The 22890-nt window shown below is 37.3% G+C and overlaps 1 protein-coding gene across 6 annotated transcripts in view; it reads right to left on the bottom strand.

The window, feature by feature from the left end:
* The window catches only part of TARBP1 (tRNA guanosine 2 -O-methyltransferase TARBP1), a 70299-nt gene extending 47745 nt beyond the window's left edge, over positions 1 to 22554 (bottom strand). For all 6 annotated transcript variants that reach the window (XR_002138649.3, XR_012490748.2, XM_019746984.3 and 3 more), the window contains exons 1-10: positions 21648 to 22554; positions 17963 to 18060; positions 16242 to 16311; positions 13861 to 14009; positions 12755 to 12807; positions 10741 to 10838; positions 7839 to 7974; positions 7142 to 7238; positions 5969 to 6058; positions 1098 to 1239 (exon numbers count right to left, since the gene is read on the bottom strand). Coding sequence is in view for 4 of the 6 variants with exons in the window: in XM_019746984.3 (XP_019602543.3) it covers positions 1098 to 1239; positions 5969 to 6058; positions 7142 to 7238; positions 7839 to 7974; positions 10741 to 10838; positions 12755 to 12807; positions 13861 to 14009; positions 16242 to 16311; positions 17963 to 18060; positions 21648 to 22533 (1819 nt within the window). In the remaining 2 variants the exon portion in view is untranslated. The remainder of the gene's footprint in view (positions 1 to 1097; positions 1240 to 5968; positions 6059 to 7141; positions 7239 to 7838; positions 7975 to 10740; positions 10839 to 12754; positions 12808 to 13860; positions 14010 to 16241; positions 16312 to 17962; positions 18061 to 21647) is intronic.
* Positions 22555 to 22890: the final 336 nt, after the last annotated feature.

The raw sequence follows: 22890 nt of genomic DNA on the forward strand, positions 1-22890 counted from the left end.
ACACATAAATGCGTCCTGTCCACTTAAAATCAATTTTTTAAAATTTAACATAGAGTATTATATTAAACAGTATATTTTAAGTCCTAGAAATGTTAAGGAAGAAACACTAAAAATCTTGTTTCATCCAATTTTGAATATTTAATCAGTTTTCTGATGCTGTTATATACTGAATTATAAGGCAAGCTCTATTTTAGGGTCTAATCTATGTTTACTCTAGTAGGGACTAAAATTTATTTACTTTTATATGCCTAACAAAAGAATCTTCCAACTAACAGCACAGAAAATTTACTAGATAATAGAATAAAACACAAAAGAGAAATGTTTTAAGAAGGAAGAACAGATACATTTATGTCTTTTGGAAGGATAATTATCTGATCACTTAAGACCTATTCCATGATCAGATCAGAGAAATCAGTAAATGAAAATGACTCGGTCTGAAACAAAGCTACGAAATTTAAAACTCATTAAATTCAAAGATGCAATTGACCCAAAGGATCACTAATGACTTTAAAGAAGGACAAGCATTAGAAATGTAAAAAGCATCTTAATTAATGAAGCTGCTACTAGTTCTTCCCTGACACAGTTCTACACATTCCGCCAAAGAAGTTGCAAGGTTAATCTCTGCTAAGTATGTGGCAAAAAGAAAAACAAAAACAATCAAACATAATTTTTCTCTAAAATTACTTTTCATAATCAGTTCACATTAAATGTAACCATTTGAAAACAGAAGAACAGATTTATTTACAAATATTTCCATTTTAGAGGCTCCAAAAATATATCTGCAATCTCTAGCCCAAAAAGATTTGGTAATTGTAGAATCAATTGATTTATTGGTGTCCAATTCCTACTCTGGCCACTTGTTAGTTTCTTAAAGCATATTAAACCATTTAAATCTCAAGACCTAGAACAGATAAGGCACAACTTACGGTGCAGTACTTTTACATCCTGTTGGTCACAGTATTTGGCCAAAATACAAGTGTGACATCAGTAAACTGGCAAAACAGTTAGTTAAGCCCATATCTTGACCTGAAAACCAGTTAAACGTTCTTTGTAAATATTTTGGTTATATCAATCCAGAAAAATGATTTCACACTTACTTTCCCAAGCAGGTGCCTTAATATACTCTTGAACTAGGTTCTTTACATAAGCATTTAAAGACGATGTCTCGTGAAGTTCAAAGGAAGTACAGGTTGAGGACCGCCCAAAACAACCTTCATTAACACGTAACCAATCACAGAGCTAGAAAAAAAAACAGTTATTACTTTATTTTAAAAATCTAACTGAACAACGGGTTTTTAATTTCCCGAAGCCAAATTTCTGTCTTGTACAATAAACTGAATTTAGATGATTGAACACAACAAAGTAATAAAGCATTTATTGTCTTGATTGTATTCCACAGATAGTGCAGACGGAAAAAAGTGTATGTGTTTTCTAATCTCCATCTGAGATTTTATAAACTTAATTAACAGGCAAGAATTTTTAAAGTATTAATATAAAATGCACATTTTGATAAAGTATTCTAAAGAACATCTCTGTGAAAAACAACACATTATGCAAAAAATAACACATTATGCAAATGAAATCACAACCTTAAATTCAAATTCATTCCAGCTTCATATACTAAAACAAGAATATGGTTATTTTTGAATGTATTTGAAATATAAGGTATAATTAAAGTACCTACCCTCCTCACAAATTTATTTTCAATCATATGTGCATTTTAAAATATATTAAGAGAAATTCTGTCCCAGCCCTTCTCCATTACATCTTTCAGAATATTTGTAAAACTAAAAGTCACAGGACTTCACAGAATTAATCTTTGATCACATGCAATTGTGAATTTTGTTTTGAAATCTAATTCTGTTCTCAATTTTCTTTTTATAATGTATGTCTTAATGTGCAAATTCAATACATGAATTTAAATATGAAATAATTATGTCTTTCTAAAAGATAAGAACTTTTTAAAAAAATACTTTTGCATCCATTAAGGTTATCCAAACTTACATGTAAGGAGGTAAAATAATAATAAAATTAATGAACAAAATAATAATACATCATATGACCAAAGACAAATTGATGAAAGAATGAATGAATGAGTCAAGACTAGAACTGACATCCCATAGGAACCAATGAATGAACAGTTCAACAGCACTGCAGGAAGTTGTTCTGTATAGGTCTTTATCAAGTTGATAATCTTTTTTTTTCAGGTCAATAATTAAAATATAATCCATCTAACAGTGACATCAGCTAGTATTTATCTTTCCATAGTATATACTTTTTCTTTATATGCCTCTGAAACTGGCCAGACTACATTTCTCAATTATTGTGATAAAATATGTGAGGTTTTCCAAATCTTGTATTTCCATAAGCATAATCCTATTATAACAAAATTACTAAGTAAGCTCAAATTCATATTTGATCCTTTTCTCTGTCGAATCTGTCACAAAATTCAAAATATTTCCCTTCAAAGGGTCTTCATGTCAGACTTATGGTTTAAATGGCATCTAACCAGCAGTCTGTGGCACACAGGTTCCCTTGATTTCCCCTTAAAATAAAAGTCTATTTGGACACTGTCAAGAGAATGAGAAAACGAGCCAAAAAATGACAGAAAATATTTACAAAAGACACATCTGATAAATCACTGGTATCCAAAATATACTTAGTAAGATACTAAAACTTAATAAGAAAATGAACAACTCAATTAAAAAATGGGCAAAAGATCTGAACACTTCACCAAAGAAGGTACAGATGGCAAGTAGCACATGAAAAGATGCTCAACGTCACATGTCATCAGATAACTGCTAATTAAAACAATAATGAGACATCACTACACACCTAATGGAATGGCTAATACCCGGAACACTGACAATACCAAATGCTGACCAGGACGTGGAGCAACAGGAACTCTCACTCATAGCTGGTGGGAATGCAAAATGGAGCAGCCACTTTGGAAGACAGTTTGGCAGTTTCTTCAAAACCTAAACAAACTCTTCCCAAACAATCCAGCAACTGTGTTCCTTGTTATTTACTTCAATGAGTTGAAAAGTTATATCCACCTAAAATCCTTTACATGAATGTTCATGGCAGCTTTATTCATAATTGCCAGAACTGAGGAGCAACCAAGACATCCTTCAGTAGGTGATGGATAAACAAACTGTGGTCCATCCAAACAATGGAACAGTATTCAGTGATTAAACAAAACGAGCTATCCAGCCATGAAAAGACATGGAAGAACCTTATGTGTAAATTACTTACAGAAAGAAGTTAATCTGAAAAGGCTTCATAATGTAGGATTCCAACTATGTAACATTCTGAAAAAGGCAAACTACAGGGGCAGTGAAAATATCAGCAGCTGTTAGGGGGTTGGGGGACTGAGAGAAGAGAGGGGCGAACAGGTGGAGCACTGGGGTTTTAGGGCAGTGAAATTACTCTGTACGCTACAGTAATGGAGGACACATGTCATTATGTTTGTCAAGCCCATAGAACACAGGCCACAAAGAGTATACCCTAATGTATCTACTGACATTAGGCAGCAATAATGTTTCAGTTGTAATCAGTGTACTGTGCTAATGCAGGATGTTAATAAGGGAGGAATTGTGAGGGGTCAGGGCAGTGCTGAGGGGGTTTATGGGAATTCTCTGGACTTTGGTCAAGTTTTCTGTAAACCTAAAACTGCTCTAAAAAACAAAGTATATTGGTGCAACTATTTGTTTCAAATAAAAACATTTTTATTTGAAACAAAAAAAAGTATATTAATTTTAAAAAATCATTTAGGTTGAGCTGTATGAAATTACCATTTCTATATGTTAAAAATGACTATCAAAGATTTTATGAGTCCACATAATACAACAGATTTATACTGTATAGCAAAAGTTATAGAATCTAGCCAAATCTACACTAAGACACATACATAAGTGCTTTTATTATTAAATAAACAAAAAGAATTAAAATTTGGGTTCAAGTATAAACCACAAACTACAAGTTTCCTGAGGAAGTGGCCACATTTATTTGCTAACTATTGTATTCCCAACATTTAACACAGTGTCTGATGTGGGGAAAGTGTGCAATAAACATTTTTCAGTTAATAAATTCAAGACATTGAGAAATAAGCAAAACATACTAAAAGAAAGTAAAAGAATAAAACAATGGAGATAGATACTAATGAATTGAGAACTGAAAAATTAAGTAGAACAAATAAAGAAATCTATGGGCTGGTTCCTTAAAAACAAATAAACAAAGCAAACGTCTGACTCATCAAACCAAGGGGAACAGACAATAGTAGGCGTAGATATTTATAATTAATATGGACTAAGCACTGTCTGAAACATTTTTACATGGATTTTCTCATTTAAACCTGCCAGCTCATACCATATACCAAAAAAATTCCAGAGGGATTAACCACAACTTACAAACTACACATATCAACGCAATGAACAGACCTTATTTGGACACTTGAACAAAGTTGAATATTTGAACCAAAAAAGTGCCAAGAAAAACACATTTATTGGACATCTGGAGAAATGTAAACACTGGATATTTAAAATCAAGAAATTATTGTTAACATTTTTAGGTGCGAAAGGGCCTATTTTGGGTCCTTTTAAAGTCCTATCTTTTAGCAGTACATACTGAAATAATTGTATATGAAATGATAAGTTTTGAAATAAAAGTCCAACCAAAAGAACTGATTAAATGAATTCTAAAACATTTAATCAATTTTAAAATGACACATATTGGACAATTATTTAGCAACATGTTAAAATGCTCAAATATTTGTGAAGATGAAAAACAACATTCAAAAAATTTTTATTTTGATTAGAAATATCATATAAACATTTTTAAATATACATGTATATTAAGAGTGAGAATATATATATTCAAAAAATTAAGAAGTAAATAAAAAAATATGGATTTAGTTTGGTGGTGAGCATTATAGGTGATTTTTTATTTTCTTTATATGGCTCTGTATTTTTCAGATTCCACAGAATTAGATGCATTGTGATCAAGAATATATGATAAAATTCTAATTTTTAAAGGCCCCGATTTGCCCCTTCTTCATTCCATCTGCTATTACCCTACTCTATGACCTCATTATTTTAAACCTGAATTATTTTAACACAGTCCAAACTGACTTCTCATTTCTCTCTATGCACAAAGAGCCAGAATTGCCTTCTAGAAGAAATAATCACCTCCCTAGTCTCAGTGATCTCTTAGGCACTGGAGAAATAAAATATTTTTTTTAAAAATGGTTCCTGTCCTCAAAAAATACATAACCTACAGATTAGACTACAACCAAAAGTATCCTGGATAAGAGCTAAAATCAGTAGTACGGATTGAGTCCCACAGTTTAAAACAAAACAAAAAGGAGGCACCATCAGACCATAATGGACTGTAAGGCCTTGACATGTGGAGAGTGGGGGGAAGGGCAGAAGCAGCAGGTCAGAGACCGTGATCAACAAGAGAGAAGTCACTACGGTGGAGGCAGCATGGTGGAGGGTGTCCACTAGAGCAAGGGATGGAGAAAAGGAAAGACACTTAGATTTCATGAGGAATTCAATGCAGAAAGTCAGGAAGATTTATGAATTACCGAAATGGCAGGCGTGGGCAACCGGGTAGATGAAATTGCCATTAACTGACAGAAAAAAAAGAGGAGGTTTGTGTTACTTCCTGATACGCGTCTACCATCTTCATCATTCCTACTACATCTCATCCAGAACGGCATGTGCCCACTCGCACGACCTCTTCTTCTAAACAGGTGTGTCTCTATTCCCAGCACTTTCCTGCCCCCACACTTCCAGGAGAACCTTTGCAGCACTTAGTTCCGCTCAAAGCAAATATGCAATTTTTTAAATTTCTGTTGACAGATAACAAAGCAATCATTTTACATAAATGGATAGTAATGACTTCAATTAGGAAACAATTTCTCATAAAGTTTTCAAAAACCTTATCATTAAATGATTTTCAGTCTCACCTCTGTCCATAATGAGGTTCCTCGTCCTAAGGACTCCTTTTGTCTCAGTGACATGAGAAAAGCTGAGACGTCAGAAAGTGACACTTTCTCCTGGGGGGTGCAGAGAAAGGGGGAAGTTTTTAAAATTTACTCATTTAAAAAATTTTAATTTAATAAAATCACTGTAAAAGCAATCTAGTGTACTATTTAAAATAGAATGTTATTTAAAAGGAAGCTATTTTTAAAAAAGAAAATCAACTTTTAAAATGAAGTACTGATTACAACCAACATAATATATAAAATGAAAGATTATTTTATAAATCTGTTTTCCTTAAAATCAAGGTTACTATCAGAGACAAGATGATCACAGTCTAAAAGCAAAAACAAAAACAGTCTATAAGAAATTACTTATTACATAAATCAAAAGTCCTTCTTACTTGTTCAAAGTCACAAAAATGATTCCCTGCCTTAAGGTAGTAAGTCTTAAATTGAGATATCTTACTCTAGGCTAGCGATCAGCAAAACCACTCATAGCCTGTTTTGTAAATACAGTTTTATTGGAACACAGCCACACTCACTTATTTATCAACTGTCGGGGGCTGCTTTTCAGTGGTGGGGACAGAGATCATCTGACTCCCAAAGCCTGAAATATATGTTATTCTGGCCCTTCACGGCTACAGTGTTATTGGGGCTCTGTAAAACACACAATAAGATAGTAGATATCCCTTGAATGTCAATTTACTGGAAGATGTGTGGAAAAATATAGAGGAAACCAGAAGAAAGCTTCAAGCTCCTCTCCCAGGGGAGTCACCAAGGATGCTCAATTCCCCAGCAACCTGTAAAACATCTCCCAGGGAGGTTCATTAGAGACTCAGTGCCCAGGTTGTCACAGCAGCTGGTCACACAGACACCTCTGCATAGCAACCAAAATTCCAGACTCCCAGAAGGAAAGCAGGTGTTCAGCATAAGCAACACTATTTGTATAAACACTTTAGGCAGAGTGAGCCACTCCCATCAGTGTGACACTGGGAACCCTCCCGAAATCCACATTCCCGGATTTCAGCCAAGGCTAGCCTTCTAACAGCGCTTTCTAATGACTGACTCACAGGCCTGCTATGTTAACTCTTCTTTTCACACACACTTACTAAGAAAGTGTATAAATTGAAGTATCACCAATAAAGAAGATAAACTTACCACATCCACCAAATTCATAGCTGTTTGAAGAAGATAGCATTGAGCTGCCCCCCTCAACAGAATCTGATGGGTGATCATAGTACACTGAAGAACATCCCTGGTAGCAGAAGACAAAATGCATTTCCACGTTCCCAAAGACAATTCTGACCATTCGTAATTACTGACAAATTGATTTACAGTACCTACAATTTCTAATGCAGAAAGTCACTGCCAGTAGAATTTCAAAGGTATTATTTTCCACTAAGGCCTCTAATAGAGCTCAATTTTAATATGAAACAAAGCCCTTTTAAAAATAATGAGATTATAAATGAAGATGGTTTAAACTAAGAAGTTTACATTTTTTAAAATAATTTGTAATCAATATTACTGTTTGATATTTTATCTCTAGTTTTCTACATATCAATATAATAAAAAAAAACTTAGTGGCCTTATTTTAAAGTGGTCAAAGCCCAATAGCATGTATTATGGCATATATTTAAGTTAATAATTCATATAACAAAATAAGTTCAACTATATGCACAGTAGATTGTTTGTAGATTGTTTTATTTACTTTTTTCTTATAAAAATAAGAGCTCAAAAATCTCAGTGCTAATATTAACTAAAACCACTCACTGCAGATGAAAGCAGAGGGTCAAACAAAACTGACTGATGGAAAATTATGGCAAATACCCACAGGTGAACATGCACAGAAAATTACCTGAGGGCAAGAAGCCCTTCTAGACCCAGGGCTTTACATCTTGGGACACTGGCCAAAGCCTTAGATAGAAACAAAATGGGAACAGCACACCAATGTCTACTTGTCATCTTCTGAATAAACTGTAACAGGAAACTGCCTGAAAGAAAAAGTTTCAACACATCATTGAAACAGCACATGAAAGACACTCAACATCATCAGACATTCGGTAGCAAACGCAAATCACAAACCATAATGAGCTGAACTTCACACACACTAGGACGGCTAGCATCAAAAGGACAGACAGTAACAAGTGTTGGCGAGGAGGTGAGAGGCTGGAACCCTCACGCCCTGCTGCTGGGAATGAAGTATGGTGCAGCCAGTGTGCAAATCAGCCTGGTACCTCCGCTACTAGCTAAACATACAGTTATCATGTAACCCAACAAGAGAATTGAAAGCCTATGTTCATACAAAAATGTGTATGTGAATATTCACAGCAGCGTTATACATAATAATTAAAAGTGGAAACAACCCAAATGTCTATCAACTGATGAATAGGTAAGTAAAATGTGCAATGTCTATACAGTGGAATATTGCACAAAAAGGAATGAAATACCGATACATGCTACAACATAGATGAATGTTAAAAATATTGTGCTCAGTGAAAAAAGCCAGACATAGAATAAAAGGCCACATATTATATGATTCCATTTATATGAAATGTTTAGAATAGGCAAATCTATCCACAGAAAGTAAATTAGTGTCTGACAGGAGCTGGGGGAAGGGAGAATGAGAAGTGATTGCTAATGAGCATGGAATTTCTTCTGGGGATGATGAAAATATTCTGGAATTAGTGGTGATGGTTGCACAACTTTGTGAATATACTAAAAACCACTGGATTGAGCACTTTAAAAGGGTGAATTTTATGGTATGGGAATTATATCTCCATAAAGCTATTGAAAAAAACCAGTTATTTTAACTTCATTCCTATTTAGTAAGTATGTATTCTTCTGTTGTAGATTCTCATAACCCTGCAGCTATATTAATTTTAAAAAATTAAAAGATAAATCTTTTACTGTTAGAAGCCATTCTTCTGTTGGAGATATTAAAGAAAAACAGGGTAAGAAACAGTAATGGTAACTGGCCTTTGGTATTTCAAACAACATTAGATCTTTCTCATGGGCTATTTCTTACCCCAGATCTAATCGCTATAATTTACTTTTCTATTTTGAGATAGAAGAGCTGCCGTTCCATCCTGCCTTCTCTGCTCGTGTATGATTTCTTAAAAATGCTCAAGTCATTCTGTTAGTGAAATGTCTGCCTGTTTCCTCAGATCATCACTGTAGAATGACTTTTAAGAAGTCCTTGGAAGCTCCTGAAAGGGTATCACATGTATTTTATATCTTCCAAAGTACCCAGCACAAAACAAGGTACACTGAAGATAGTCACTGGAAATTGTTGACTGAAAAACCTATGTAAAAGCTGTGAGTAAACATTTACTTGCCCTCTCTTCTGTTGGACTAATTAAGTTTCCACTTCTTGGGGAACACCTCACTCATGACACAAGGAAGAGGTAATAGCCAGGTTCCATTTCAAATTCATTCAACACGTTTACAATTCATTCAACACGTTTGTAAGTGTCTACTACTATGTACCAGGCACTGGGCCAGTCACCAAGACGCAATCTCTAGGGGGCGCTGTCCACCACCATCTTGGTCGCACTGTGCTACTGACCTGGGACGTGCGAATGTGGCCAGCAAATTCATCCCCATCCTGTAAACCACCAAATTCTAGCAAACTAAAGAATGGCTCTGACAGTTATCTTCTCCATTAACTGTTTTGTTTTTTTTAAGTAATTAAAACAATCAATTTTCTATAAATCTAAAGTTATGATATACATTATTTTCCCATTCTTTCCTACGTTTTAATAGGTATTACCATTGGTCATTGTTTCACCCAATTTAAAAATTAAATACAAAAGAAAAAATATATACAGTAGACCCCCCTTATCCACAACCCCCGTGGATGCCTGAAATTGCAGATAATACCAAACCCTGTACAGACTGTGTTTTCCTATAAGCATACCTATAATAGTATATAAATTAAGCACAGTAAGATAGTAACAATAACTAATAATAAAACAATTATAACAATATAGGTATTGCAATGAAACATGTGAGTGAGGTCTCACACTCGCAAAATATCTTTTGAATTGTTTATTTCTGGAATTTTCCATTTAATATGTTCGGACCACAGTTGACTGCAGGTAAACTGAAACCACAGAAAGCAAAGCCGTGGATAAAAAATACCACTGTATTTCATACCCAAGGTCACTTTCTAAGTCACAAAATCAGGTGTGTAAAAGGACTAAAAAAGCAGAGTAAGTCCTTCTGCTGCCCAGTAAACAGAATAACTCATTTTCTGCTCTCCTTACCAAAATACCTCATCGGGAGGAAAAATACATGCCCAATCTGAAGAAGTGGGATATTTTTAGGACACAAGCTCTTATAAAAAGCAAGTGTATTTTTCTTCCTTGTCTTCCTAAGTCAATATCTATAAAGGGACAACTTTGTCACAATGGTTACTCTGCTTACAACTTTTCCTAAATCGGTTCTTTCTTTTTTTAATCTATTTTACCAATTTTTTGAAATTGAATAGAAACAATTAGAAAAGTCAGCAACTGCAGCACACATTCTAAAATTACTTCTATCTACTCATGTCAATACTGGTAGTAAGTTACATACAAAAGCAAAAGTGTGTACTCAGTTAGAGTGGACACTTGTATAATTCTGACAATCTGCATATCCTGGAAAAAGGAAACTCTTTGGATAATACTGAATGTAACAGTCATAGGATGGGGCTCATAACCAATATATTAAGTTTTTAAAGTTAACACATTTTTTAAAAAACTCTTTACTGCACATACTTTTTATTTCTTCTGGAAGAAGATAAATATAAGTAACTAAAAACTTCTGTAATTTCAATCCCAGTGGAGAACCACTTCCTATCAGTTGGCCTGGGGACCTACAGACAAAGAGGGAAAAAAAACAATATTTAAAATCTATTTACACATAAGTATACTAAAACTAAATGGATGATGGCCCAAAAGTATTTTAACAAAGAAACGAGACCATTTTCTTTTTCTGAACCTGCTTTTTGTTTTTCAGTAAAATTTTGAGGATCCTTCTGATTACAAAAACATCTTCTAGGAAAATGGACATGAGTTAGGAATGTGCTGTACTACAGTGTTTCCCCTAAAATAAAACCTAGCCGGACCATCAGCTCTAACGCATCTGTTTGAGCAAAAATTAATATAAGACCCAGTCTTTATTATGTTACATAATATTACATTATATTACGTATTATATATTATATTACATTATACCCAGTCTTATATTAAAATAAGACCACATCTTATATTAACTTTTGCTCCAAAAGACGCATTAGAGCTGATGGTCTGGCTAGGTCTTATTTTCAGGAAAACAAGGTAAGTGGGCATGAATTTCCTTCTTATGACACTTTCCCTGACAGAATATATGAATGTTGCTAAATAGTATCATTTTTTAAAGTCTAAAGAGATCATTTTTAATTATATTTTATCATTTCCAATAATTTTAAATCTTTAGGTAAGAAATAAGTAACAGTCATGAAAAGAGATATTAGTAATAAATTACTTTTGCAAGAGCATTTAACTGTTAACATCTACTAAAGTCACTTTTTTCTGCTATATGCTTCTGTTAGAAACATATTACCGGTCAATTGAACACATTGAAGTGCTAAAAAACTGAAGGCATTTCGTTAATAAATGTTTGTCAACTCTTTCAGAAAGCACCAAGTTGGTTTTACTGCTCTCCAGCTGTCTAATTGCTTCAAAAAACTATTCAACAGTAATGAGTTATTTGAAAACTAAACATAACTAGCAAGTCAAGCATTTGCTATGCTCTTTCAATATTTACCAAATAGGACTACATATTAACAAGACAACACAGACTAACTTAAACATTTTAAAGAAATTGACGGTGGGAGGGTTTTTCAATTTAGAGGTAAACAAAACAGAAGACTTGCAAGTATAAATTTAGTAAATAAAAATTAGAATGACAATATAATTTCAAAAGCAAGGGAGATTTTTGAAGATATAATTCAGAGTATAGATAATGCTCAAAGAATGAGGCTAAGGCACAATACTGACAAAGTCTTCTCACTGTCGACCTTTGCCAAGGGTAAAGGTGGCAAACCGTAATGTTACGGATGCTGCTGCCACCATCAGATATGGAAGGGGAACATTAAAATGAACCTGTGGACTGGAATTGGATGTACTGGTGTGAACTCGTGATTTTTAATATGGTGGATGGACAGACAATGAAATAGATATAGATAGGTAAGTCTGCTCAGCCCAGGAGATAAGAAATAGATGTGTGTATGTACACACACACACACACACACACACACACACAGGGAGAGATACAACAATTTAGCAAATGTGGTAAAACATTAACATTTGGGGAATGTGGATGAAAGGTAAACACGAATTCTTCGTATTGTCTCACAACTTTTCTATAAATCAAAATAAAAGAAAAAAGAAAACAAAGTTTAAAGTGTTGGTTAGCCCAAGACACTAGTTTCCAAGAGAACAGAGAAAAAGAGTAAGGGGAAGAAAGGAAGCCATGTAAGAGACACATTCCAAAACACAAGAATGGAAGGGCTCAAGGTGGGAAAGAAAACAAGAAAACAGGAACTAGATACAACTAATAGAAGACAAGAATAACAAACATAGAAGGGACGACATGGGAAGAATAAGCTGAATGTCTATTAGGCAATATATATTATGTACCAAATGCATTAAGTCTGTTTTGTTTATTTTCATTTTTTATAAACATGTTAAAGTTATGTATCAAATACATATTATTGCATTACTGCTAACTAACATCACGTTTGTTTACCTGCTATATAGAGAGCTCTCTGAAAGTGCATCCATTAATGGTCCAATAATAAACTAAAAAAAAAAAAAAAGTATTTGCTGTTAAGTTGCAACTGTAACTTTGAAAAGTCAACTTTGCCCTTAATTACTCATCCTACACAGGCTGCAGGAGAGCTGTTACAGGCACTGCTGATCTCTTATGCTGTAGGGTAATTTATGAGTCTTAGAGGGCACTTTAATTCCACCAGAACCACAAAATAAAGTACACAATTTTCCCACCTGACAAAAACTTATAAAATAGAGTCCATGTTGGGTCAAGAAGGAAGAAAGGAACCCAAAGACAGGAACACATGGTGGAAATAAAGGTAGTAACAAAGAAAAAACATAAAGATACTCGAGAAAAATTTAAGCCTCTTTGTCTAGAAGATAAAGGGGGAAAAATTATATCTTCAAAAATATTACTAGACATTGGCCAAAAAAGCAAGCGTAGAGGAAGTGCAGGAAGGCTAAGAAATGTAGAAAACTGATGCATATCAAAACACTATAGTATGTAGTCAGACAATTGGGAAAATTTACTTACGTTATCTCTAAATGAGCGGTAAACTGGTAATTAACCCAAAGCAATCATGAGACTCATATGACACTATAATATAAAATTTAAAACTACAGCTGTAATTCTGAGTCTCTGCTTTGTGTGATTTCTGACAAATAGAAGTATAGATGCTAATCAAATATATATTTTATATATGTAATAATACTATAGCTCAAACGGCAATCTCTACTTCAGACAGTAATGTTAATTCATTGACCAGAGCTGTGGAAACAGATGGCTAACGAGCTTCTACACCAGTTTTCATACTCTTGGCTTATGTTGTTTAGAAGACTGATACGAAAGAACCACTTTCCACAGAGGAAACGATGTGGGCAGTTTGTGGACCCAGCACAATACAGTGTCCAAATGTGAGAGCTAAGCTTAGAGAACTAGATTTGTTGTATACAAATCTATACAGTGTTACTTGCTATTATAAAGGCATAGTATATTTTTTTGAAGATCACACATGATGCAAGGAATGCCCTTACCTCTCATCTTTGGACAAAGGGAGCAAGGAAAAGAAAGGCTGTCCTTACCTCAGAAAATTCTGGTGAAAATGGAAGAACCTTTGTCTCATAGAGCTCTAAAAAATGAATAACACCTTCTTTGGTCAGGATTTTATTTTCACTTTCTAACATTCTTTTATAAATACACATGTGCCAGGATGGGTGAAAGATCCAACATGCTGTGGAAAAAACACCGAGGGTTGACATTTGATCCTCACATTATGTGACTTCATGTAGATTATATTCATAAATAAATACATATGTACACGAACACATTCACTTCATTAGAACACTACAAAAGGGAGTTTGCGTTTAATCACACCCACGGGTATTTAATTACTGAAAACCCAAAATAACATAAGTGTTCAGTATTCCATATTCAGACAGTTTCATTTAGAAAGACTATAAGCAAATGTTACAGCTGCTACGGTGTACAGAAATTAAATATTACCCCTACATGCAGGCTGAAACTTTAGATTTGTGGTGATTCCAACCAATTCTTCTCTCACGCAGTTGTCATACAGAAATCTGACACTGTCACTCCTCTGCTTAAAACCCTTGAAGGGCTTATCATAGCTCTTAGAATAAAATCTGCACAAGGGTAAACCGACCCTGACACCTGCACCAACCTCACCCACCATCCCACACCTACCACACTGTCCTCCTGGTCCCGCCCCCCCCCCCCAGGAATTGTCTCCCCCTCAGGGCTTTTGCACACAGTGCTGGCCCCTCCACGCTGAGCTTCTGTGTCACTCCTAAGGCAGGCCTTCAACGCACCCGCCCCACTCACTGCATACTCCATTTCAGCCCCTTGTTTGTTGCCTGCATAGAACTTACAGTCAAATTTTTTTTCGTTGAAAACAGACAAAAATCAAGTGAAATATAGTACATCTGTACCACTCTATCCCAGTGCTTAGCATACACTGGACACTAAGTATCTATTAAGTAAATATCCAACTGAGTGAGGAAGTAAATGGGATAAATACAGAGGGTACCAAAAAAATGTACATACATGACTTATATTCATCTTTTGTTAGCGGAATATATTGAGTATTACAATTTTAATACAGTTTTTTTCCTTTCTTAAAATGTGTATATATTTTTGGTACCCTCTGTATGTACGTTAGAGATATTTTTTAACTCTTTTGACATATCCTTTAATTCTATTAGAAAAAAATTCAGCATTTTTAACACATCACATTCTATAAATAAATCAGTCTATATGTAATTTATACCAAGATGCTTGTTCAATTCTTTGGAAATGGTCATTTTTCAAAACCTGTCACTGCTATTTGATTTGGTTTGCCAAGAGCTGTGGGCAAAATGTAGTAATAAGAGAATCATTTAAACAGTAAATGCCTAAGTGAAGCCACAACAGGATTCAATTAAATTCTAGCCCCAGGTGGGATGATGGATTCTCATGGTCTGTGAAAAATTCCAGTGTATGAGAAAACAACCATCATAATCAGCTGAATAAAGCTCAATTCCTAAGGGGTCAAGCTATTAAAGTTGTAATTTTCTAGAATAGGCACGCAAACCCATCTACCTAGCTTAATTCCCATGTGTAAACACGATAATGTAGCATTTTGTCATTCATATGAACACAAAACACCGTTAGCCTGCGTTTAGCTGTTTCATTGGTCTACACTTAAGTTCATAAAATAATTTTAGGAAGCTCCAGCTTCATTTTATTGCTCCTAAAAAGCTCGCATCGTACAGTACTGATTCAGGGTTTAAAAACCATATTTAAAATTATATCTTGGAATTTTCTCTTCTAAGACATCCAAGATACAGAACTGAAACCCAAAAAAAGTAAGTCAAACAATGAAACAGATTATTAAGAGAATAAGAATGGAAAGCCGTTAAAATATATAACACCAAGACCTATTATTTAAAATGTAGAATATGCCATCATTAAAACATTACCAAAGAGTCTTAGGGGTATAGGGGGGTGTGTGTGTGGTGAAATATTCACAGATGAAATGATACACTGGCTGCTGCTGGAGAAGTGCTGCAAGACGCTGGCGAGCAGGGGCAGCAGGGGCTGCACGGGGAAGAAGACACGGGCTGCACATGAGTGATTTGCTGAAACCGCTGAGGGGGTTCATCATACAAACTCCTCTGTTTGAAATTTTCCATGATCAAAAGTTTAGAAAACTAACCATACCTCTAAATTATAGAAAACTCTGCTGCCATTTAAAATTATATTCTCAAAAACTATTTAAGGATAGGTAAATGCATTCGGATATACTAAGTGAGAAGAAAACACTATGAACAATCTATGCAGAACAAAGATTCTTATTTTCTCCTTTACCCTTTTACAGTTTTTCCAAATTCTCTATAATGAACAAGTTATAAAATTAAGGGGCAAAAATTATACTATAAAAAATCAAAATCAAAGTAACCATTACCGTTTTCCTCTGACACTGCATATTCAAACAGACTGTTCAGCTTTGGTAAAACTGGCTTTATAACATGGATCTGAAAATAAAAGCGAAAAAGACCTATAAAATGAAAATTCACCTTTAAAAACTTAAGGGAGTTTTCATCTATTTATCTAACAGTAGCCCTTCCGCTCCCCATCCCCATGTAAAAACTATGCAAAATGTGTCTGATTCTTCCAATTTTTAAATCATAGAAATTCAGGTATGTAAGAGTGAGTGTGACAAAGCTAATGAATATAATCTAGAATATAGTTACAGTAATGTTACATTTATACAGTGAATATCATAAATTATGTCATGTAATCCTCAATTGTCCTGGGAAACAGGGCTGGTAATACCAATATATTACAGAGGAAAAATACTGAAATATGTTCTCCAGTTACTCAAGTTGTTCAAAGCCACACATGTAGAAGTAGAGCCAGTTCCGAGTTCAATGTTCTTCGTACCTACAGTATGTTGCAGATACTAGAGCCTAATTTATATGTCCTTCAAAATACAGGTAAATCAGAGTTTCTAAATAATTAGTGGGGGTCTTATGGATCTACTAAGGAAAAACCATAAAAGTTTATTTGAATTTAGGAAAGCTTTTTATTCCACATCCTCGCATCTATACAGAGGGTGCCAAAAAAATGTATATACATTTTAAGAAAGGAAAAAACTATTAAAATTGTAATAATATATACTGGTAACAAAACATGACTACAAGTCACGTTTGACTTCTGCAATTACAAGAGGTGCTCAAAGTGGTTCCCATCAGCATCCAGACACTTCTGATTACAGTGAACTACTGCTTGAGCAACACTGACCAAAGTGTCCACTTGTATACATTTTTTGCCCCCACGCCCCCGTAGATATTTAGCACATATGAGTAATTCTTTACTTCAGTCTACAATGTTTGCTACGCATTTGGACTGACACCTCACAGTGATTCCACAGCTGGCTGGCCCCCTAGTGGTCTGCAGCTTATAGACTTGGAACCCCTAGACCACAGTTCTCTAGTTGAGTCCCCAGAACAGCAGCAAAGGCATCTCCTGGGAACTTGTAAATATTCGAATTCTCAGGCGCTACCCCAGGCCCACTGAATCAGAAACTCTGGGGACCAGACCCAGCAATTTATACTTTAACAAGACATCTGGGGGATTCGAATGAGCATCCAAGTTTGAGAACCACTAATCTTAAGAGATTCCTCTCAACTTAAAAATTCCATGATTCTACAGAAACTGATTCAAACTCAACTGAAAATGATTTTTCAAGTTTCCATTTTCAGGACCAGGTTTGCACAGATATAAGACCTTAAAAAAAAAAAAAAAAGAAAACCTACAAAATTATAGGGCAATTATTTACTTAATAACAATTTACCTCAGAAATGTTTTAAGTGAAGTTTTCCCAAGAGTGTTATTTCTTTGGAGATTATTCATAATGCCAGAAAACTAAAACTTTAGAAGTAAATGTCAAGGGAAGATCAAATAAGACTAAATTCTCTGAATGATAATTTAAGTCAATTGAAATTATTCTTTCATTTACTGAGTTTACAATAAATTTTAAATTGCATTAATGCCAGAAAACAAAGTACACTTGTATTCTTGTATACTATATCCAAATGGTCCTTTTGTATTGCTTTAATAAAATGTTTGAAAAAAATTAAAACTGGATCTATGTGGGATTTGTTAAAATATGACAACACTTACCTGATTTCCTTCTAGAGTTTCCATAATTAAAATATAGTTCTCCCAAAACTTTAGAAGCTCATCTTTTTTCTTCTCAGACCACCAAAACAGACTTGGGCCTGTTATGATTTTTAAAAGAAAGTTAGTTCCTCCTTTTGCAAATTTTGTAAGTTTCTTAATAAAAGTACTTCCTAAAGTTATGCCATGATTATCAAATGCTGTCTTCTCAAATTAGGAGGGCGCCCTGTATCAAAGCCTGGACAGGAGGCCTGGACGAACAAGCATCTCAAAATATTTTTTTTTTAAATTAGGATTGCTGTTTTGGAGTCCTGAGTAAGACAGACAGATTTGAATACATATACTCTACTTTCCTTAAGAACCTCTCTGTATCAATAAAGGATTTTTCAAAGGCAAAACCCAAAAGAATGGAGAAAACAGGGGAGCAGACAACAGCAATGAAATTTAGAATCTGAAAAACAGGTAAAAACCAAGTGGACGCAAGAGAAGTTGAGTATTAAGGTGGCACAGGGAAAGCCAAGGAAAAAACTGACTTACAAAATCACCCCAAACCTAACTGGAGGTAAAAGCAAGGCTAAACTGAAGAGAATCTGCTCAGTGTGTTTAAGAAGCAGTCAGGTCCCAGACACCTTTCCTGTGTTTTTTTTCCTGAACAGGAAAATGACTGGAATCTATTCTCTGGAGAAGGTAAAATGGTAACCTCTGGATTGAGACGCACTGGACCCAGCTGACATCAGGGTTGAGTGCTGTGTCACAACAAGGACCAGGGGCACATGTGTGCACCCTGGGTGCTAAGAGCCCCTTCTACCTGTCCCACCACCATCGTGGCCCCTCAGGTCCCAGAATGCAGAAGATCTCCATGGACTCTGGCCAGCCCAAGAGGAAAGACCTGAAAACACATCCGAGATTACCAGTGCAATGGCTTGGCCTGGTCACCTGACAATGAGTTCACAGACAACAAACACCTCTCTAGAGCTTTAAACCTGATTTTTGGTTCCTTATTCTTAAATATAAACAGGCATCTAAGGCTCACTAGGCCTCTGGGGAAACCACTACATTAAAGATCAGGGCCAACACAAACAAACAAAAGGAAATTTAGAGAAAACAATTATGCATAAAAAAGGAAACCTAAAAAAGAAAAAAATTTCACTAATATTAATAGCTTAAAGGGAGATAGAAGATACAGTGCAGTTACGATATAAGAACTGGATACTAGTAAAAAGGGGACATTGCAAGAACAAAAAAGATCACATGAGAATAAAACTTCGATAGCAAAAACAAGATATTCAAAAAAAGGACCCGAAATAAAGTTGAAGAAATTACTCAGGAAGTAGAGCAAAAAGAAAAATCATAGGAGAGAAAAGATGCTCTAATGACCAGTCCAGGAGGTTTACTATCCAAACAGAGCTCGGAAGGAAAAAAGGAGGAAATCAAGGTAATTCAAGAAAAGTTCCCAGAACTGAAGAACATGATTTTCCAACTGAGTAGATCCAGTAAGTGCCTGGCACAGGAATGAAGAGAGACCTATGAACTTTCAGGATGCTGGGGACACAGACCCTCCAAACTGCCATGAAGAAACAGATCACATATGAATAAACACAGTTCAGAAAAATAAACACAGTTCAGAATGTTTTCAGATTTCTCAACAGCAACATTGGAAGCTCTAAGTTCTAAGACAAGATCAATGCCTTTAAAATTTTGAATGGAAATGCTTTCCAAGCTAGAATTCTACCTTCAATCAAATGTGAGGTCAAAATAAAGACATCTAGACTTGTTCTCGGCTTCCACTTAGGATGTAAAAGGCCGTAGAGAACTTTACTGCCATACTAACAAAGAGAAAAACCTAAAGAATCTACAAAATCCTAAACTTCGAGAGCTAAAGTCACAATGCAAACAGGTGACGTGAACTGCAAAGGGTAGAAAGCTTCTCCAAGAACAGGCAGGACACACACTGTTCTACCTCTAGCAGAGCACAGGAGGTGGCAGCCACCAAAACAGCAATTCAAAAATGAAATTTTGACAAGTTTTTAAAGGCCAGGTGTGGACTAGTTTGACAGCTTAGAAACCCAGGGAACCCCCAAGGGAGGCCACACCGCTCACCAGCTCTTCTCCTCAGGCTTCCCCAGGCACTTAGGCAGCCTGAGGGTAGGGCAGAAGGTACAGGCATGTAGGGAAAATGTATACACAGAAACAAGTGAGGAAACCTCACTTGTAGGAAGTAAGAGCTCCAACACAGGACTAAGGTAAAAGGAATAATCCCCAGGATGATGGTGAAGACAGACCTAAGGATGCCAGCCATGCATCAGGCTGAGCACGCAAGAGGACTCTAGGAGTTTTCAGGAAAATTTAAAATATATCTGATGATCTGACTTTGTACAGAAAAGATCGAAACATAGACTAGCAAAGAATTTGGGGCTGAATCAGTGGAAAGCGGTAAGGAGAGAACCAAATTTTAAAATGACATAATTCTAGGAAAAACTTGCAGGTAGGAAAGATAATCAGTTTACTACATAGATCACCTGTGAACAGTATTTTCATAATCACAATTTCGTAAATGGTGACCTCACATTTAATGGAAATTATAACAATGGATTATACGATGTAACTAGATTATTTCCAGACACAGGGGTAAATACCAAAATAATCAGCTAAAAGAAGGGGTTGCTCTCTAAAATGGAAGAAATGGAAGTGGGTGCAAGGCTGGAAAGACTACTGCTCATCTTTAAAACACTGCAGAATGACTAAAATGTGTTTAACTTTGGTAATTTAAAAAAAACGTTTTCTAGTGAAAATACTCATTGGATGGTCACTATTTGTGGACTATTAAAATATTTACTATCTAATGTTTTAAAATTCTATGAATGAAAATCTAATCTGCTCACTTCAGCCAGACAAAAATTCTTTACCAGTAATAAATGAATAGGCAGCTACAGTTAAAAAAGAAATTTTCTATTGAGACAATTTTGAATCAATCTATTTTGGACTCTGATAGCTCAAAAATGGATTCAAGATGACTGAAGTGTATTTTCACACTGATTTCAGTGAACAAACCAATCAAGAATAAAACACCAAATTGAAGGGAGGCCTTGCTACTTCATCTACTCTTGCTCTGTAATCAAACAATAGGAAGCACAGCTCAAAATGCAAATAAATAAATCCGACTCGTTCTATTAAACCAATGGCAAAAGTAATCTCAAAAGGTTGACTTAAGGATCATGTCTAACAAATGCTTAGTAAATCCTGCTAAAAGAATTACCAAGGGAAATTTTTTAAGTGGTTTCTACGACAGAATTCTAACATTCACAGTTCACTGGTCGGTAGTGGTAAATAATTTCTTTTCCATGTGATGGCAGCTAGCCCTTCTATCAGAATGGACCTACCACGATAAAATGCACATTTGGTTTGTGAAATGCTGCATGGGCCGTCATGTTCCTAAGTATTCCACCCTGCTCTGGGTCAGGAAAGTTGGGAAATGCATACATACTGCCCTCAGCTGCAGTGATTTGTGTCACTTCAGAGAACACACTCGAGATGAGGGTCCCAGGTTTTCGGGCACTATGGGGACCACGGGGAACAACCAAATTCTGCCGGGATGGAGGAGACCATCCTGAGCGCTGGTCTGTGGACTCAGGCAGCCTCCCTTCCAAAAAGCCAAGCTAGGTTGGGCTGGGGACAGAGAGGCGGGTACCGTTTCCTTCCCAGGGGCCACAGGTGCAGTCGGCACCCCGCTCCGCCGACACCTCCACAGCCCGCTGCAGCAGGTAGCGTGCGCGCTTGCGCGTCAGCGCATCCTCGGCGTGTCCCAGCCCCGCCTGCACTGTCCGCCAGAACTGCGAGCAACAGCGCGCATCCGGACCCGTCTGGTGCGCGAAGGGCTCCGGCAGCAGCCGCTCTGCCAAGGCGCTCAGCACCTGCAGCCTCAGGTCCACGCGGTCCGGCCCCGAGGGTGCCACCAGCCCGCCCCACACGGCCTGCAGCACCGCCGGGCCGCCCTGGCCCAGCACCGGCAGCAGCCGCCCGGCCGCCAGCGCCGCTGCCTCCCCGTCCCCTGCCAGCGCCAGGAGGAGTGCAGCCTGCGCCACGCGCTCCAGCAGTGGCCCGTCCTCACGGGATCGCAAGCAAGGCCCGACGGCCGCCAGCACCTCCACGGCTGCCTCGGCTCCGCCCTCGAGGCCCGGTATGGAGCCGGTAGCCAGGAGGTCGCGCAGCGCCTCCTCTGCCAGCGCGGCCGCCAGGGGCGGCGGGCCCACCACCAGGCGCGCGCAGGAGCGCAGGGCCGCGCCCGCCGCCCTGAGCACGCGCCCGCGGGCCTGCGGGGCGTCAGTGTCCGGGGCTCCTGCTGGGCGCGCGCGTAGGCCACGTAGCAGCGGCACCAGGTAGCCGGCTGCGACCTCGCGCGCCGCCTCCGAGAGCGCGTCCCCGCCGCCCTGCACCCCCTCGTCCTCGAGCCGCCGCAGGAGAAAGCGCAGCGTCTCCACACGCTCTGCAGACGCCTCCCCGCGGCACAGAGTCCGGAGCAGTACCCGGGGGTCCCGGCTCTGCGCGAGCAGCGCTTCCGCGAGCACCCCCTCCATTTGTTGCGCGCGTCGCTGAGACCCGGCGCCGAAAGAAGGCGCCAGCGTGCGCGTGCGCGTATGGCCCAAGCTAGTGCGTGCTCGTACGTGGCTGACCCGGTCTCGCGCCCGTAGTGAAGGAGCTGCAGCCAGGCCCGGGTCCAGATCTGTGCACTGTAGACACGTTGCACTAGCGCCGCCTGGAATTTGATCCCTCTCAACGCGTCCCTTACTATTGTTTAGTAAAAGGTCAGTGTAGTATCTACACCAGGTCCATCGATTCCTAATTGGCGATTGTCCTGCCCGAGGATTCTAAAGCAACCAATGTGCCTGTGAGCCACAGGTACACATAAAAGGTGTCAGTCACCTATAAGCTTA

This window comes from Rhinolophus sinicus, chromosome 6 (assembly GCF_057876585.1).
Source record: "Rhinolophus sinicus isolate RSI-liver-muscle chromosome 6, RSI-T2T, whole genome shotgun sequence".
NCBI lineage: Eukaryota > Metazoa > Chordata > Mammalia > Chiroptera > Rhinolophidae > Rhinolophus > Rhinolophus sinicus.